This window comes from Equus asinus, chromosome 27, assembly GCF_041296235.1.
Source record: "Equus asinus isolate D_3611 breed Donkey chromosome 27, EquAss-T2T_v2, whole genome shotgun sequence".
NCBI lineage: Eukaryota > Metazoa > Chordata > Mammalia > Perissodactyla > Equidae > Equus > Equus asinus.
This window is the reverse complement of record NC_091816.1, coordinates 32,401,211-32,420,992: the sequence shown is the minus strand read 5'-3', so window position 1 is coordinate 32,420,992 and position 19,782 is coordinate 32,401,211. Positions and strand designations below refer to the sequence as shown.

The window sequence follows — 19,782 nt, the reverse complement described above, 5'->3', positions numbered from 1 at the left end:
AATAAATAATTAGTCAAAGGAGAAATTAGAAAATACTTCAAGATGAATGAAAATTTAAAAAAAAATACCAAAGCTTATGAGATGAAGCTAAACCAATGCTTAGAGGAAATATATTTAAAAAGAAGAAAGATCTTAGATCAATAAACTAATTTTCCATCTTAAAAAGCTGAAAACGAAAGCCACGTAAACCCAAAGCAAGCAGAAGGAAGGAAATAGTAAAGATTAGAATGGAAATAAATGAAATAGACACTAAGAAAACCAATAGAGAAAATAGCAAAACCAAAAGTTTGTTCTTTGAAATGATCAACAAGATTGATAAACCTCTAGCTAGAATGAAGAAGAGAAAAAGAGAGAGAATACTCAAATTACTAAAATAAGGAATGAAAGAGGGAGCATTACTACTTATCTTACAGAAATGAAAAGGACTGTAAGAAAATACTAGGAACAATTGTATGGCGACAGCTAGACAACCTAGATGGAATAGACATTTTCCTAGAAAGACATAAACACCAGAACTGATTTGAGAATAAACAGGAAAGTTGAGTAGATCTATAACAAGTAAAGAGAATGAATTAGTAATAAAAAAAAAAAAACCCAAATAATAAACCCTAGGACCAAATGACTTCTCTGGTGAATTCTAAAGATATTACTTCATTTTCTTCTGGCTTGCATATTTTTTTTTTATGAGATGGGAAGTTTTCTGCAACTCTTAGTGATCTTCTTCATTTTCTGAGTCCCCTGAGGTCCCTTGTATATGATTTTCCTTCTGCCAAGGGCAGAGGTTTTTGTTTTATGTTCCTTGCCCCTAATTTCAATAGATTTGTTACACTGCTGTATGTTTGCACTGGTAAACAGTATTGGCTTTCCCATAGAGTTTTAAGACTTTTTTTCCATGTGGGAAAAAGACTCTGGAAGGGTTTTGTGCTTTTCTCACAGTAGCTACTGTTCCCCTCACCCCAGCCTTACACCACAGGTGATGGGTTCTCAAGTGGGTCATCTCAATACTCTTATCTTTTTTGTGAGTAACTGGTGAGGTCCATGAAGAGGTACTTGGAATTCGGTGTGAATACCCTTTTTGTCTGTGGCCTTCAGGAGTTCTGTATTTTCTTTAAAGTTTACACTTGATATTAGTAATTCTTTACAGACCTACCTGAATTCTTTTTACCAGTGTCTGGTGGGATCTGTCCCAGGTAAGCGAATGCTCATGTCCTGTCTTTCTTGGAAGTTTCTGTCTTGCCTCAGATTTGAGGATAGCTGGTTGCCTTGTAATCTCAGCTTTCTGATGAGTTCAAGAAACGTTGAGTATTTGCAGCTCACTCTTCATTTTGGTGGGTGTTTGGTTGGTGTGGGAAGATGCTCTCTCCATCTTTCTACATCTTAAGCAGAAATCGCCCTTCTTATAATTAAAAAAATTCCATTTCTTTAAGAGATATAGAGATATTTAAATTTCCTGCTAATTCTGTGTCAATTTTGGTAAGTTGAACTTTTGAAGGAATTTTTCCACTTTCTACAAGTAATTGAATCTTTAGGCATTTGGCTGTTAACATTTTCTTATATTCTTTTTCTTGGGAAGGGCAGTTTCATGTATGCAGTCTTTTGATTTCTACTCAGCCACATAAGATTGGGTTTTGGGCTTGGAACACTTCCTTACCAAGAGATAAAGAGCTCACACAGCCTATACCAGGCTTATCACTTTGTGTGGGAACATCTTTCCCTGTTTCAGGCCCAAAGAATGCTCTTTTGCCTTTGCTTGAAGCATGTGCATCACATGGCTCCTGGCCAACCCCACTGTTATCTGTCCTCCAAGAGGAGGGGACAGGGTCTTTCTCCTGTGGTACAAGAAGGATGCATGAAGGCAAATTGCCCTACATTGGCCACCAGGAGAGACTTGCTGGCCATGGGACCATATGCACTATTGTAGCTGACCTTACCCTATCTCTTCTCTATATAAGTATCTATATAAGTAAAGACTTGTTCCACCAGTGCTGGACTGCATTGTGTTCCTCTCGTAACGGTGATACAGAGATGCAATGGGAAGAGTGTTTGCAGTCCTCCTCTAGGGTTGGTAACCAGTTCACAGTACTCTATTCTCTTGGGATTGATAACCAGTACACAGTAATCTTCCCTGACAATTTTAATGTCTGTAGGATCTGTAATGATAACCCCTCTTTCGTTCTTTCTATGTACTTGGAATTATCACTTTCTGTGCACTTTCTGTGTACTTATTTTCTAGATCCTTAAAGTGGAATTTTAAGGCATAGATTTAGACATTTTTACTTTTCTAAAATAAATATTCAGACAAATTTCTAAGTGATTTTTTTGCTGTATCCCACAAAATTTGACATATTGGTTTTCTTTATCTTCAATTTGAAATGTTTCCAAATTACCATTATTTGTTCTTTGATGCATACACAATCTAGAATCACGTTGCTTTACTTCCAAATATTTGGAAATTTCCTAAATAGCTTATTATTATTGATTTCTAATGTGATCCCTTTGTGGTGAGAAACATACTTTGAAAAACTTAAATATTTTAAAGTACATCAATAATTGTTTTATGGCCTAGCATGTGATCTGTTTTGGTGAAGGTACCATATGTACTTAAAAAGGCTGTGCATTTTGCAGTTATTTTGTGCTGTGTTCCATAAATATCAATATGGCCAATGTGGTGATAATGTTGGTTATATCATCCTATGTCTTTATTAATTTTTGTCAGATTGTTCTACCAATTGCTGAGAAAGTGATCTAAAAATCTTCTACTATGATTGTGGAATTGTCTATTTCTCCTTTTAATTCAGTCAGTTAATATGTGAATATGTTAGTGATTTTTATGTTTTTTTTAAGAAATGATCCCTATTTTCTTTATGCAACATTCCACTCTCTATCTGGTAATACTCTACTTTATCTGAAACTAATATTGCCACTTCAGCTTTCTTACTCTTGATATTTTCATAGTTTACGTTTTTTTAGCCATTTACTTTCAATCCCTCTGTGTCTATCTTAAAAATGCTTTGCTTATAATTTTTGGTCTAGTTAATTTTACCAAGCCAATTTTTTCCTGGCTTTGATACTTCACAATTATGCATGATGTCACCATTGCAGTAGGCTGAGTGATGGATACACAACACCTCTCGGTACCATTTTTGCAACTTATTGTGAGTTTATAATTATTGCAAAAGAAGAAAATCACTTGGAGAAATGGTTTCTTCATAGACAACACATAGTTTTGTCTTCTTGTTTGATCCATCTGATTATCTCTGGTTTTTAATGAGATGTTAGGTCCATTAACATTTTTACATAATTGATGATTTGGTTAGATTTTAATCTATCTAATTTTTTGTGGTGTGTTTGTTCTTTCTGATTTTAATCATCTGTTCCCTCTTTCTTGTCTACTTCAGATTATTTGAATATTTGTGACAAGAATTCCATCATGATTTATGTATTCCCTTCATAGCTATCACTTTTTGCATTATAATTAGTGGCTTCACTGGGAATATCAATATATATATATTATTATAACGTTTTTAAACAGAAGGACATTCTCTTCTGCTTTTTTTTTTTTTAAGATTGGCACCTGAGCTAACAACTGTTGCCAATCTTTTTTTTGTTTTTTCTGCTTTATCTCCCCAAATCCCCCTGGTATATAGTTGTATATCTTAGTTGCAGGTCCTTCTAGTTGTGGCGTGTGGGATGCCATCTTAATGTGGTCTGATGAGCGGTGCCACGTCCGTACCCAGGATCCAAACCGGCGAAACCCTGGGCCGCCGCAGCAAAGCGTGCGGACTTAATCACTCGGCCACGGAGCCAGCCCCTCGATGTATATTCTAAACCTTTTATACCTACTTAGAGTTGATACTAATGTACTTTGCTTAAAATATGGAAATCTCATAACTGCATAGATAGTTGTATTTCTTCTCACTCTCATTGTCCTGATACAATTTTGTTGTTTATTACATTTACCTACATTATAAGCCTGCAATGCAATGTTACAGTTTTTGCTTTAAAAATAAACAAAAATTTCAATTAAATTAAAAGACAAAGAATTTTTTATATTTACTCAGATATTTATCAATTCCGATGTTTTACATTCTACTTGAAAATCTGTGTCCTTTGGGTACTTCCCTTCAGCCTGAAGAATTTCCTTGAACAGTTGTTACATGGAATCTCTGCTGGACAAAATTCTCTTAGTTTTCTTCGATCTGAAAATGTCTTCATTTTATCTCCTTTCTGAAGGAGATTTCTCCTGCATGTTGAATTTTGGCTAGCGGCTTTTTTGTGTGCGTTGCTGTTATTGTCCTTGTTTTCCCTCAGCACTTTAGAGGCGCTGTTCAGCATCATCTGACCTCTAGTTTCTGATGAGAAATCAGTAGTGACTCAATTGTTTCCCCGAAAAGAATGTTACTTTTCTCTGGATGCTTTCAAGACTTCCTCCCTTTGTCAGATTTCAGAAATTTGACTACGATGTACCTAAGCATGGTATTTATGCTTCTCAGTGTTTGCTGAGCTTCCTAGTTTTTTAAATTTGTGTCTTTCACCAAATTTGAGAGTTTTGAGCCATTATTTTCTTGAATTACTTTTTACCCCATTACGTTTCTCTCCTCAGTCTGGGACTCCAATTACCTCTCTAAAACAGCTTTTGACAGTGTCCCACAGGCCCTTGAAGGCCTGTTGTTTTCAATCTTTTTTCCTCTCTGATCTTCAGATTCCATATTTTTTATGAATACACTGACTCTACTCTGTCATATTCACTGCTCTATCAAATCTATTCACATAAGTTTTTTTCAGATATCATATTTTTTAGTTTCAAAATTTCTTTACATTTTTAGATTTTTGACGTTATTTCCCATTTAAAAAAAATTATTCCAAGTGTATTACCTTTACCATTTGGAGCATGTTAACATGTACTGAAGTCCTTGTCTGTTTATTTCACCATCTAAGCTATGTTGTGGGCGCTGTGAATGTTACGTCGAGGAGAATCTGTATACTCTAAGGTCTCTGAAGAATTTACATTGTCCGTGAGGAACAGCAGCTCAAGTCTCAGTATAGTTTTGTTTTGCTTTTTCCCTTAACTGAGCCTCTCTGAGTTTGCCCTGTGCTTGTGTGGTTCAGGGGTTAGCAGGAGTCATGGCAGAAATTACACATAGAACCTTGCCTCCTCTTCTCTGCCTCTTTCTTTTCTGGAATTTTCCAGCAACTGTGGCCACCAGAGTTCTGTCCTTGTGTCCTAGATTTAGCAAGATGGTAGATTCTTTCTTTTTTTTTTTTTTTTATGAAGATTAGCCCTGAGCTAACATCTATCGTCAATCTTACTGTACATTTTTTTCATTTGAGGAAGATTAGCCCTGAGCTAATATCTATGCCAATCTTCCTCTAATTTATATGTCAGTTGTTGCCATATCGTGGCTGACAAGTGGTGTAGTTTACTGCCCAGCATCTGAACCTATGAACCTGGATGGCCGAAGTGGAATGTGCCAAACTTTAACCAGTATGCCATGGGGCCAGTCCCTCTTTCTTTTAACTTTTTTCCAAAATATGCCTGTCTTTGTTTCAACTTTTATATCCTTCTGGCATTTTTTTATCTCCAGTTTTACTTGTTATCCTGGGAGTGTTCCGTTAGGAGCTCGCTTCACTTTACTAGATATGGACGTCCTCACTTGATTTTTAATCTTCCAGATATCTCCTCTACTTAAAACACTTCAATGACTTTCCTTTGATTTTGGAATAAAATTCAAATTTCTTAGTAACACATAAATACATAGAGTAGTTCCAAAACATATTTTTTGAATGAATACTATTCCCATATAATATGAAGTATGGTCATATTTAATAATGCTGTTATTGTCTTTAATAATAATACCTCGCATGTGTATAAGCTGTGAGCATTTAATGAAAACTTCCATATTAATTGGTTGACTATTTATGAATTTCTCTAACTGGACAGCTATAAATTAATACATCAAACAGTCACATATATTTTGAATATCTCTTGTTACAAAGCACTGTTGTAAGAGTTAATGGAACGAAAAGAATGAGAGGAAAGTTCTTTTCCTCTATGGAGCTTGCCGTCTAATTGGAGAGATAAAATGTCTTCATATAGTATAATTTTTAAAAGCCAGTTATACAGGTTCCAATTAATACCTTCTGAATGAAGAGAGTAAGTTGGATCTCATATCATAGACATGAAGAAAAGTAATGGTGATTATAAATCTTATAGAATTGTGGTACTTGAGATGAGGCTTGAAGGGAAAATAGAAGTCTAGGCAGAGATGTGGGATAGAGTATTCCAGGTGGGAAGACAGGGTTCTTGCCCTACTCTCCCATGAATGTGATTTAGGTAAAATCTGGTCTAGCAGCCCACATATTATTCAATAGAGCATGGAAAATTGCTCATTCTTAATGAATATCACAAACCAAAGTTGGCTTCCAGCTCTTTCAGAGCTGTAGAACTTGTTTTAATCAACTTCCCTTGATAAGGGAGCTGGATTCCAGCTCCTGCACCTCCTTCACCCTCTCTCCACTGATGCCTGGAGCCATGAGAATCTTTTTCTTAATTTTTGCTGCCCTCATTCTTGCTCAAATATTCTCAGGTAAGAGGGAAATCCTTTTAGATGTATGAACGGCAATCTGTTTGGGATCTGTCTTGAGAAGAAAACCCAGCTTTTAGAAAAGTGCATGACTCATCCTTGTATCCTAAAAAGGTCCCAGGACAAACCAGTTCCCGGAAGATTTTCCTGAGCTTAGACACGAAACAATGGGACCTCTGTGATCCAGACCATCTCCAACCAGAGGAGTCTCTGTTTAATTTCCTTAAGAGCTGTGCCAAGGGTCCCGACTTCTCTTTACACTTAGATCTCTTTCCTTCTTCTGTAATCTTCACCCCAGCTTGGGCCCATGCCAAAATGAGACAAAATCCATGAGGCAAACTTCAAACACACTTGTTAATTTAGAAAGCTATAGCCTTTGCAGGCTAAATTAGGATAACCTTATGATAACAGGTTCTTAACAATCTATTTTTTCATGTCTCACTAACTGGTCCAAATCTCCTAACCGTAGATTATTTTGGATTTTCTGGCTTTCACATACTGATGGAAATTTACGTCATTTAAGCCACTAACATCCTGATTAGTTAGCTTGAAGTCTGAAATGATCTCTCTCTTCTCGATACAGCCAAGACTCTATCCCTATGAAATCTTTATGTCTGTCTGTCCTCAACTAACCTTCATTCCTTGTTATGAAGCCTTTCATAATGGGGTTCACCATATGCCATGAAGCACCCTGTCTATTTCTTCTTCACAGTTCCTGAATTTCTACACTTATTACACAATTTGGCCTCAGAAGCCTAGCAAACCAACAGATACAGAATGTGTGCTTACCACTTATAAGAAATTGTTCTGGGCACTATAATAAAAGTAGGTAAAATGGAGGTAAAAATATAATGAAAGCATGATCTTTGCTCTTAGCTTGCTTGCAGTTTAGTAGTCTATTATTTCTGTGTTGATCAAAAATAGGTGTGATTCTAAATAGATATTCAATAAATTTAAAATGTATAAAGTGCATGGATGAGACAGGAAGAGGCACAAATTACTATAATACAAAACAGTTTTCATACATGCCATAAAACATGCAAAGCACAAAGAGAAGCCGTAGAAGTAGAACCTTGGTTCTAACAGGGGAATCCAGAGAGCCTTCCCGGGGAGGTGGTATTTGCATTGTAACTCTGAGAACAGATAGGAGTATAGGTAAAGAATAGAGCCAAGAAGAATGCCCCCATGTTCAAAAGTCTCACTTGTAAAATCAGCTCCTTAACTCCTGCCCTCAGTCTCCTTCCGTAGAGGTCAGACCACAGATCCAGGGGAGGGAAACAAATTGTAAGCTGCCCTCAGCATCTCCTTTCATGAGGAATTCTGTCCTGAAACTCAGCTCAGACACGTTTGACTCCCAACAACAGGCACAGTATGGGCACAAATTAGGACCACCAGCACCACAACCATCACATTGAATCTCAGAGTTGGAAGTGAGTTTAATGATCAATAATGAGGTAATGAAGAGACTATTATACCAAAATATTTGAGATTGGACCTCAGTTCCAATCCTCATAAGCTGTATGAACACTGCACTTTGATTTCTTTTCTACGAATGGTGATAATGATGGGGTGGTTTTGCAGATTAAGACATTCATTATATTTATTAGAGTAGAAGCTAACTTCTTTCTTTTTTCTTTTTTTAAAGACTGGCGCCTGAACTAACATCTGTTGCCAATCTTTATCGTTGTTTTTTCTTCTTCTTCTTCTCCCAAAAGCCCCCCAGTGCATAGTTGTATAGAGGCTAACTTCTCTTAATAATGAAGCTTTATAGAGTGACTGGGAAAACATAATTTATTTTTTTCTCACACAAAAGACCAAAAACAGATAAGTTTACTGGGTTGAGTAGAAGCATCTTCTCCATCAAGTCATGTTGGCACTAAGTTGGAGGTCAACCTTGTCATCTTAAACCTGTTGACTGTTTTATCCAGTTCCAAAGATGCTCTAACAGGAAGGGCTGAAAAGTAAGTAAAGGACAGGGTTTAAAATATTACATAGAAGCAGCTCACATCATTCCACTCCTATTTCCTGGATCCACACTTAAATTCACGTGGCCATACAGAAATAGAGAGCCAGGAACTGATATCTTTAGCTAAGTACCCATGTGTCCACTAGAATCCAGAGGTTCTATTACTAAAAGTCTGAAGGGAAAAATAACTGCTTGGGGACAGTTTAGCAATCTTTCTATTGACGTGAACTGTTTAAACAGTGCTGGGGATATACTCTGTGCTGTGATAGAGTTAACTATTATTATTGTTCTTACTGTCTGCCTCAATTCAATATTTAAACACCTTGTATATTTTCCACATCAATTGATAGCCCGATGCCTGATAAATTTCAGTGATCTGTAACACACACTATCCCAATTTCAACTTTGGACAATTTAAACATTTTCCCTTACTTTGAGCAGAAATCTAAGTTTTTCTAATTTCTTTCCAATAGTCTGAGTCCTCACTTGGCATTAGCAAGCCCAATATCTCTTCACTGTGGAAATACGTCAGATATATGACAAATAATCTATATTCTTTTTCCTCCAAAGTTGTTCTCTCCCTTTGAGAGTAACTGCCAGTTCTTTGACTATTTCTTGTGAGAATACATACCACCATTTTTTTCAGTCATTCCCTTTTGAAGTAGTCTTACACTCTTCAGCTTAATTGCTTTGTTCTGAGTAAACACACACTGTCTATGGCACTCTAATTTTGCTTGCTAGAGCCAAAGACACTATTCCACTGATGATCATTACAGAGCAGACTAGTACCATGTTTCTTTTATCTTTGTACCTAAAACTGTGAAACTCCGTGATCACATACCAAGGCATATGGTCAATCATGGATCTGCCCACAGGGCAAATGGCACAGTCTTTACCTTTTGTTGTATATCAAAGATCCTTAATTTGGAGACATGAAAAAACTCATTTACTGGAAAGGATTGTTTATTGGAATTGGAAAGTATATTGTCTCCCTCCCAGGAAGAAATGTTATGTTTCTATATATCGTAGAAATGCCTTTGGCAGAGAGAAGTCTTTTTTGTTTTTCATAATTGAATATCAAATAATGACACGGCAGATACTGCACCAGGGAACTGAGCTCAGACGCAGCTGTTTAGGTAACATCTGCTTTTTCTCTACTCTAGATTTACGCTCTGTGTCTCCAGGAGATTTGGTAATGGGAAATTCTGAATTTGGCCTGGGCAATGTAATTTTGCCTCCAGTAATTAATTACTGGATAACTGAGGTCCGATTGCTCTCTTCACACAGTCAGAGGAGGAGTTGGAAGGCAACTACGTTGTCTGAAATTGAACGGTCGCTGTGAAGTCGAATGCCTTTCCTTCGAAGTTCAGATTGGGGGCTGCAGAGCTGAACTGACACCACTTTGCTGCAAAAAGAAGAAAAATCACTAAAAGCTAAGCAGCAGCTACAAAAGTGAGAGAGGTGAAGATGCTCCGGCTGTGACCTCAGTGCAGCAAACCTCTCTGCTTCTTCCCTCCTGATCTTCAAATTGCGGATGCCCTGAAGCTGTCAGTCCCGTTCTGACACTACCCTCTCTGGGCTGTGAGCTTCTAGAGGGAAGGAACTGTGCCTTGTTCACTTTTGACTTCCCAGTTCTGGGTATAGGACCTATTCATTATTTTATTGATTGATAAAGTAAGTGAGTAAATGGATAAAAAGGTAGCATGTAAAGGTTGGACTGTGACTCAGGTGAACTGAGTTCTAGAGGCAGAAGTCTGGCTTCAAACAGATCTGGGCCTTCTGTGCCAAGATCCTGACATGTAATATGAGGAGATTCAACTACATAGTAACAGGATCACCTGCTAGACACTAATTGTGGCCACCTTAGCAGAACCACTGGCACACACTCCTCTTCTCTCTCCTTTATAGGTAGGAATTGTTTAGAATGTCTTCCACTCCCTGTCTCACCTAGAATATCAAGTTCCTAAAAGAAGCTGACACATCTCAAAATTCAAGCTGGCCATGGATTGAGTAGCATCTTCATCCTGGCCACTTGCAGTGAGAACTCATAAAATCACAGCCCATTCAAGCATGAGATCCCTAAAGATAATCTAATTCCACACCCTCTTTATAGGAAAAAGGTATGGGCCCAAGAAGATCACATGATTACTGGCTTGCTTACACCTATATTCAGATTTCTGGCTTTTTGATCTTATGTTCTTAGCACATCCTCAAAACCTGTACTGGTTGATGCCAGAATAAATAAAGACCAGCGCTAAAGATGGAACATGGAACATTTTTTAGCAGCTCAAGTGAGCAGTTCAAGGGAGGAAGAAGTTGAAACCAGCTGCAAAAGAACTGAACACTTTCCACAGTCCTTCCCGTGACCCTGGGATCTTTGTTCTTTCAGAGCAATGGCAGTGGTAAACTGAGACGTGGCTTTGACTTAATTTGATTAAACTTGGAGTCCCCGCTTTCAGGCAGAGCAACATATATTTCATAGGCCATTTTCATCTTAGAAGGTTTGCAGCACACACCTCCAGAACAGAAGAAACAAAATCCCTCATGTCTGCTCTAGAGAATTTCCTTATCTGTTCAGTTAAGTTTCCGTCCTGTAGAGATGTGGATAAAAGATAACAAAATAGAACCAAATTTCCAGAACAAGACAATTTGTAAAAGGATTTCAAATAAGAAATAAAATGTGTTTTTAAAAAATGTTCAGGTATTGCTTTTTATCTTTTTGGTGCTAAACTTTTTATTCTGAAAAGGATTCAAGAGGCACATGGGTAGATGATGTTATTCTTGCATTCAGAGGAATTTTCTCAGGTTCTGTGCTTTCCCCGGGAATTGCTTATCAACTGTCTCAGATAAAACACTGCTTTTGAGAATCTAAATGTATTTAGGATTTCTCCCTTCCCCTTTTCTCTCTTTCATTATCAAATGACTTGAAATGTTGTATCTATTTTCTGTCCCCACTGTTTTCATATCCTATTTGCTTCTCAACCTATAGAAATGTCTTCTGCCTTCTTCATATCACTGGAATTTCTCTTAGTAAGGAGACCAGCAACCTCTTAGATACTTCTTACTTGCTGTTCTCTTAATGAAGACGTCAGGCTGAACCCAATGATCTATGGCCAGTATTCATCCTCCTGGCCCTTTCTGAAATATTTCACAATGTGATCCACCCTGCACTTCGTTTCTCTCTCCTTTGCCCAAGAGGACGTGGGTCTCTGTCCAGTTTTCTTCCTCTTCTTCACTCATTCTGTTCTCTTTTGCCTGGATTCCAATCACCACTGTTTCATCCATCTTGTTACAGTTATTTAGTAATCTCACCCACTCCTCGGGTTTCAGCTCTCGTCTGTTGACATGGCACTACCGATTTTCCAGCTTTTCGGGGCCCCGAGCCCCACTTCAGTACTCTCCTCTGTGATAGCATGCGGAGACTCTGCAAACTGCATCCGCCAGACTCCTTGGCTAGTTAGCTTCCTGTTAGTGCCTTTAATGAAAGGCGTTAGCAGTAGATTGGAAAATAAGAAAAGGAGTCAAGGCAGTTGTTCCCATTTCCAATTCAGGTCACCACACTCCAGCAGCGTCAGGTGGTTGGCTCCAGGCTGCAGCCTCTTCTGACTTTCTCAGCAGCCTCATAAGGACACCTCACAGGAACCAGCAGCATCCAGGCTCTATCCCCTTGGTAGTCAGAGGACCAGATAAGCTATGGTCTGATTTATTGTGCACCTTGTTATCCACACTCCTGTTTGGCCCATGTCTCCACTTCAGAAGTCTGAATACCAGCTGCAGGATGCCTCTGCCTCATTTGTCTGAGCCCCAGTCTTAGAGTACTCCTTCCTTAAAATTTCAAGCATGATTCATGTAGTTCATCCAACTCAGAGGTCTGAGCACCAGCTATGCTGTGTCCCATCCTTATAGGCCCAGCCTCGAGCTGTATGTGGCTGACCCCAGAATTTCAAGCAGTACCTCCTGGTAGCACCCTTTCCCTTTTGGGTCTGGAGATGATAATTCTGTCCTATAGTTATTGATCTCTGTGCCCTCTCAACCTTCCAGCACCTGTGTAACCAATCCTTGCATTACATTCCCTTTGTTTCAAATACCCGGTGTGGTTTCTGTTTACCTGAATGGGGCACGTCTGATAAAAACTCTACACTATGTTTCCTACTCTAACTTCTTCCTAAAGTTTATTAGGCTACTGTTCTTCTCTACATGGATTCCTGATAGGCATTTCAAAAGTAACTTGTCTTCTTTGGAATTTATGACTTTGTTTCCAAAATTGATCTTCATTTAATATCTAGATCTTAATAAATATTGTTCTCATTTACTCAGACACTCAGGTTAAAAATGCTTTACTCGAGAATGCTTACTTTCACTCATAAATACACAATTCACTCATTTCATAAATTTCTCACTAATATCTGAAAAGTGTATTGTAGTTTCTTCCTCTCCTCTCTCTCTTCACTAACATTGGTCTAGTTCAGGGCCTCGTCATCTAGTTTAGCCTCTGCTGTTGCTCTGTCAAACTAGGTCATCCACAGTGCTAATTACCTAAGGTTTACTTGTAATTCTGGGAAGGACTTTCATGGAATAAGGAATAGTTCCATCGTTTCATGTTGCATGTGTGCACATTCATGCACCATGTATACACACACATACATACACACCATAGGAGTTGTTCAACCACAGAATCTAAGCATAATATTCATACTCAGATTTATAGGAATGCTTAGAATGCTAAAATATTAGAGCTAGGAATAGCCTTGGAGGTAATCTAAGTCAATGTTTCCAGAAGAAAACCGATTACACACTCCTAGAATATTTCCAAAATTCAGTGCTTTGTGCCAGACTCTAAGATTTTCACATTGGAAACTAGTAAGCTAAGAATCTGAATTTTTAAAACAATTTTTCCAATAAAGTCTCCTAAATATTACTGTTTGAGAACTATTGATCATTAAACAGAGGAATATCTGACATTCAATGATGACCATTGTTCTGTGTCCCACACTTTCAGTTAGTAGCAGAGATCAAGATTCAGAACTGAAATCCAGAATTCTTGCTTTTTGGGTACCACGGTATTTCACTAACTTGCACTTTTCCATTTGAAGGGCAGATGTTGAGAGGAAATGAACAAGTGGCTCTCTTTCTTGCTCAACTCAAGGAATAGAAGCTTAACCTTCAGAGGGGAAGACAGCTGCAAGTCCAGAAAGCTAACACACAATGTAGGAAGCTCCACAACCTGACTGGAGACCTGTGGGCATTCAGAGCAGGAGTAGGGGTGATTGACTATGACTGGAGTTACTGGAGTCTGGAGTGAGTTCACAGACAAAATGCCCTGTCACTGTTTAAACCAGTTCGTCTATCAACCTCGCCTACGTCACTTTAAATGAAACTAAAGGGTTCTTGTGGGTAAAGGTCCATTCTATTGCCAATATATTGGTAGCTTATGTTCCCATTTGATAATGATTTCCATTCAAACTGCTCACTTCCATTATTTTGGGGAACTTAGCATCCAAAATAACAAGGACTCTCTGTCCTCCCTTGCAGGCCATTCTGTTCATGGGTCACTTCTGTCCCTGGATATCCTTCTTAAGGTATTAAAATGTCATCATTAGCCAAACAAAGACACTCCACTGGCCCTAGGGAGCTGCTGACTGAAATGAAGCCATCTGCTGCCTGTCTTTACAGACACCTTCAACCATGAGAACTATTGTCATTCTCCTTTGCCATTTTATTCATTTATGAACCAAGTTTCACCAGGTAGTAAACAAACTTACATAAGCTTTGGTAAGTTTAGAGAACCTGAGAGCATGAGAGAATCCTACACACAAGACAAAGTCCCTAGTACCTATACACTGAGAAGGGACCCCCGGGGAATGTCAATGATTGAGAGAACTGCAGTCACCTGACCTCTGAATGATCTCTTCTGATTGTGTGAACTACATACCAGGTCAGGTAAAGAATGACTTAGATGAAGTGCAGTCAGAGGCTTTCCAGGTGTCTGGAACCATCTCTGCTTCATCACTGAAACTGAACAGGTCCTGGGTAACAGAAAATGAGACATTTTCTTACTAATTCTTTCTCTCTAAAACTCCCCTGCTTATGTTCCCCAAGAGTTAGTGACTCTACGATACTTGCAAGAGAGAACCATGACAAAGTTCTGTGGACCCAGGCAAAGGGAAGTGATAGGGACTTACCAGGAAGGATGACTATGTGTCTAAGAAAGCTAACCCAATTCTGTTGATGTTTGGTGCTTGACCCTGTCCCATGGCTTCATTCCAACTCCTGACTCCCTCTGTTTTCTTTCAACCCCTGGTCTTTTCAAATAGAGCCTATACACAGAGACTCCAGCTGACTTCAAAACTGAGTGTGAACTTCTACATTCAGGCTTGGAACAGGGAGTAGAGTATAAACCATCCTACTCAGAAACACCTTTCAGCAGCTTGAATCACACTTATTGTTTTTGGCTGAGGAAAAGACTACAAACATAAAAGAGAACAGGCCAATATCTAAAACTCCTGGCCAAGTATGCTCAATGAGGAATAAGCAGTATTTCTACAACTGAAGCAGGATATTTGTTTGTTTCCTGAGGAACAAGGGCCTTAGGGTTTGATGAAATGTGGGTAGCAGACGTAGAGCTAGGAAATGTGCTTAATTAATGGCAGCAATTAGAAAGGAAGGAGAGGATAAGGATGATGGTGATGGTGGTAATGGTGATGCTTATTATCTATCAGGCATTGCAGACACATGGATACATAAATCATAGTCTCTTTTCTCAAGGAGGCTATTAAGTCTTCAATCAAACAATGGTGTAGAAATCACTCATATTTTCTCCAGATATCATTTTTCTCAGCAAAGTTTTAGATTTATAAAGGACAGGAAAATGTGGGCTGATTATGAAAACTGCAGGAAAGTATTTCCATCAAATAAGACAAAATTTTTTTAAGAAACAGAGCTATTAACAAACTGGTGTCTCCACAGTGAGATATCCCTCTACACCTGTTAGAATGACAACAATTTTAAAAGTAACAATAAAAACATGAAGTGTTTGAGAGAATGAGGAACAACTGGAAGTCTCAAACGTTACTGGTTGAATGTAAAATGATGAAGCCACTTTGAAAGCAAGTTTGGTAATTTCTTATAAAGTTAAACATAAATTTATCATATAATATAGTAATCCCACTACTTCATGTTTACCCAAGTGAAATAAAAGCTATGTTCACACAAAAATGTAGAAAAGTATTTCTGGCAGCTTTATTTGTAATTGCCAAAAAGTGCAAACAACTCAAATATCCCTCAACAGGGTAATGGATGACCACATATGGAACATCCATTCAATGGAATTACCACTCAGCAGCTACAAGATATGTACTGATGACATGTACAACAACATGTTTGAATTGTAAAGGGTATTGTGCTAAATAAAGGAAGGCTTGTGAAATGATATCCTACACAATTCCATTAACATGGTGCTATGAACATGCCCGAAACAAATGAAAACATAGAAGGTCTCAGCAAAAAATTATAAAATACAAAAAAGAAACATGCAAAATTTTGAACTGAAAAAATACAAATAGAAAAAGTTTTTAAAAATCTCAATGAATAGTCTCAACAGTAGAATAGAGAGGACAGAGGAAAGAATCAGTGAACCCGAAGACAATAAACAGAAATTAACTAATCTGAACCACAGCAAAAAACAGGCTGAAAAAAAATGAACAGGGTCTTGGGTACCTGTGAGACTATAACAAAACATCTAAATTCATGTCATCAGAGACCCAGAAGGAGAAGAGAAAAAGGATGAGACTGGAAAATTATCAGAAGAAATAATGGCTGAAAAATTTTCCAAATTTGGCAAAGAGGTAAACCTGCAGATTCCCAAGCTAAGAGAACCCAAAACAAGATAAAGCCCCGAAAAATCCACAACCAAGACACATCATAATCAAATTTCTGAAAACTAAGAACAAAGAAAAATTCTTCAAAGCAGTGAGAAAGGAACAAAACTTTAAGTATAAGAGGGAAAACAACTCAAATTACAGCATCATTCTCATCAGAAACCATGGAAAAGAGAAGGAAGTGGCACATTTTTCAAGTGTTGAAATAAAAGAATTATCAACTCAGAATTCTATCTCCAGAAAAAAAACAATGCAGAAAAATCCTTCATGAATAAAAAGGAAATCGAGATATTCTCAGATAAAGGAAAACTCAGAGAACTGGGCACCTGCAGAGCTACTCAAGAAGAATGGCTAAAGGAAGTTCTTGAAACAGAAAGTAAATGATGCCAGAAGGAATCATGGAACATAAGGAAGCAAGAAAGAACAAAGGAAAGAGGGAAAACATGCGAAGCTGCTGGATCACATATTCCAACCAAAAGTAGTTAAGACAAGTGTGGTAGGCTATGTAGTGGGCCCCGAATATATCCAGGACCTCATTCCTGGAATCTGTGAATGTTACCTTATATGGCAAAATACGCTTTGAAGATGTGATTAAATTAAGGATTCGAGGCTGGTGAGATTACCCTGGTTTACCAGGTGGGGCTTACATGTGGTCACAAGTGTCATTATGAGAGAGAGGCAGAGGAAGACCTGACTGGAGAGGAGAAAGCAACGAGATGGGAGCAGAGAGAGAAGAGGCAACATCCCCGGATGTGAAGATGGAGGAAGGGACAGTGAGCCGAGGAACGTCGCTCCAGGCACTGGAAAGGGGAAAGCGATGGATTATCCTGAAGAACCCCCAGAGGGAGCCTGACCCTGCTGACACCTAGGTTTTAGCCTCAAGAGATCGATTTTGGACTTCAGGCTTCCGAAAGTGTAAAGAAAAGATAAATTTCTGTTGTTTTAAGACACAGTTAACGGTAATTTGTTACCCCAACACTATGAAAATAATACAACATAGGAACAGGAGATTCAAGAAAGCAGGGCCATGGGAGTTCCAGGCTGATGGCGCAGGGATATCTCAACGTGACAGTGAGCAACGTGCAGTGATGGGAACTCTTTCGGTTGTGACATTTCAGAAATCTCCAGGTGATAGTTCTACAGGAGATGGAATTGATAGACACACCTGATGAGAATAAACTTTTTCAGAGGAGATTCAAACAATGGGCAGAGACTTTAGGATTGAATTAGAAATAAGTACATGTAAATCAGATACAGTAGTCCCCCCTTATCCACAGAAGACACATTCCAAGAACTCCAGTGGATCCTGAAGCTGTGGATAGCACCGAACCCTATATATACTATGTTTTACACATACAACCATGTGATAAGTTTAATTTATAAACTAAATTTTAAGTAAATTTAAAAAGGCACAGTAAGAGGTTAACAACAATAACTAATATTAAAATGGAAGTATTACGACAGTATACTGTAATAAAAGTTATGAGAATGTGGTCTCTCTCTCAAAATATGTTATTATACTGTACTCACCCTTCTCCTTTTTGTGATGCTGTGAGATAATAAAATGCCTACTTGATGAGACGAAGGGAGGTGGGTGACATGGGCATTGTGATGTAGTATTAGGCTACTACTGACCTTCTGAAGATACGTCAGAAGGAGAATCAGCTGCTTCCTGACCGTGGTTGATGGTGGGTAACTGAAACCAAGGAAAGTGAAGCAAAGGATAAGGAGGGAGTACTTTACATTAAAAACAAGAAAATAATGAGCTCTAGGGAGGTCAGAAAGTTGGGCAGGAAAGGAACCATGTGGCCCATCTCTGGACAGCATCATTATCGCTATAATGTAACAGTGAACAGTGCTCCATGCGGGGACATTGAGGGACCAGGATGGGTAGTTTGCTTGCGTATCATGAGAGGAAGGGTCAGTGGGCCCTATGCAGGAATCTCGAGTTCTCTCTCCATGAAGCTCTCTTGTCTGGTAATCTACTCCACCCAGACTCCATCTCCCAATTCAGGGAGTTTATTGGGGATGCCTAATTTTCCCCTCTCTGAACCCCACCCTAGAAACTCTCTAGATAGTAAGCTGGGGCAATTCCAAGGCATCCTTGGTCCATCAGAACCACCACAAGGTTTCTAAGTGTACTTGGAACCCTGAGACCACTCCTGCCTTCCTGGAAACGATGGAGAAAGAGTTCCCCACTGTTCAAGTATCCTCAGAATTTTCTACCTCAGCTCAGGACCTGAGAACTGGCATTACCAAAAGTTAAGACAGAACCAGGAATCCTGTGACCTGACTGAGCCACTGATGAAATTTACAAGCCCTTGCAAAGGTCCAGATAACTCTTGCGGCAAGCTGGAAGACACAGGGAGCATATCCTTGGATGGCCAGAGTCACCAAAGTATTTTCTAAGTCTACTCAGGGGCCAAGGAGCAGCTTTTGCCTTCCTGGAGAAATTGGAGAGTTACTGCCCGTCTGAATATTCTTGGAATTTTCTACCTCGACTCAGATCTGGGAACCACCATTGGGCATTCTCAGCCAGCCTGAGTCCCTGGAAACATTTAAAGTCCCCTCCTTATTCCAGGAGAGGCTGGTGCTGCACTGGAAGGCACAGGATGGCAACTACCAGCTTGCCCCAGCAATTTCAAAATTTTCTAGGTCCTCCGAAAAACAGTGAAAATCTCCCATGCTGGCCTTTGTCACCCCCTGCTGGTCAGGGAGACAGAGGATGACTCACTCCCACAGTTCTGAGCCTGGATATGCAAATGAGGATATCAGTCCCTCCAGGGGTCTCATGGAAGTCACGGACGAGGGGCAAGTGGATGCTGCCTGCTGAGAAAATGCTGAAGGATTCCTGTGGATCACAGGCGTGGCTTCTGAACACTGGTTGTCAGTCTGGCTCCTGCATTCCTTGCATGGCAACCAGGCCTGACAGCCAGCTGGCCAATTTCTAAAATCTGATGGGAATCACATGCTTGGCAGGTCCCAGATCAGGGTCCTTCCAGCTCAGTTCCTCAGGGCTCCCCTCAAGTGATGTGCACCGGAGCTCCCAAGTTCACCCCTGCCCTTCACCTGGTTGGGGTTCTGGCCATCAGGCTGCTTGGTTTTGCCTTATGGAAAATTTTCTGGGGGCCGGCCCGGTGGCGCAGTGGTTAAGTTCTCATGTTCCACTTCTCTGCCACCTGGGGTTTGCCCGTTTGGATCCCGGGTGTGGACATGGCACTACTTGGCATGCCATGCTGTGGTAGGCATCCCACATATAAAGTGGAGGATGATGGGCACGGATGTGAGCTCAGGGCCAGTCTTCCTCAAAAAAAAAAAGTTAGAATGGAATAATTTTCTTTATGACAACTAGGAC

General features: G+C 39.3%; 1 protein-coding gene across 1 annotated transcript; it reads left to right on the top strand.

The window, feature by feature from the left end:
* Nucleotides 1-6,520: 6,520 nt before the first annotated feature.
* On the top strand, nt 6,521-9,980 carry LOC106823812 (beta-defensin 107A). The gene is made up of 2 exons (XM_070499973.1): nt 6,521-6,587; nt 9,838-9,980. The coding sequence occupies exons 1-2, from the start codon at nt 6,521-6,523 to the stop codon at nt 9,978-9,980; spliced, it is 210 nt and encodes a 69-aa protein (XP_070356074.1).
* The last annotated feature ends 9,802 nt before the right edge of the window (nt 9,981-19,782 follow it).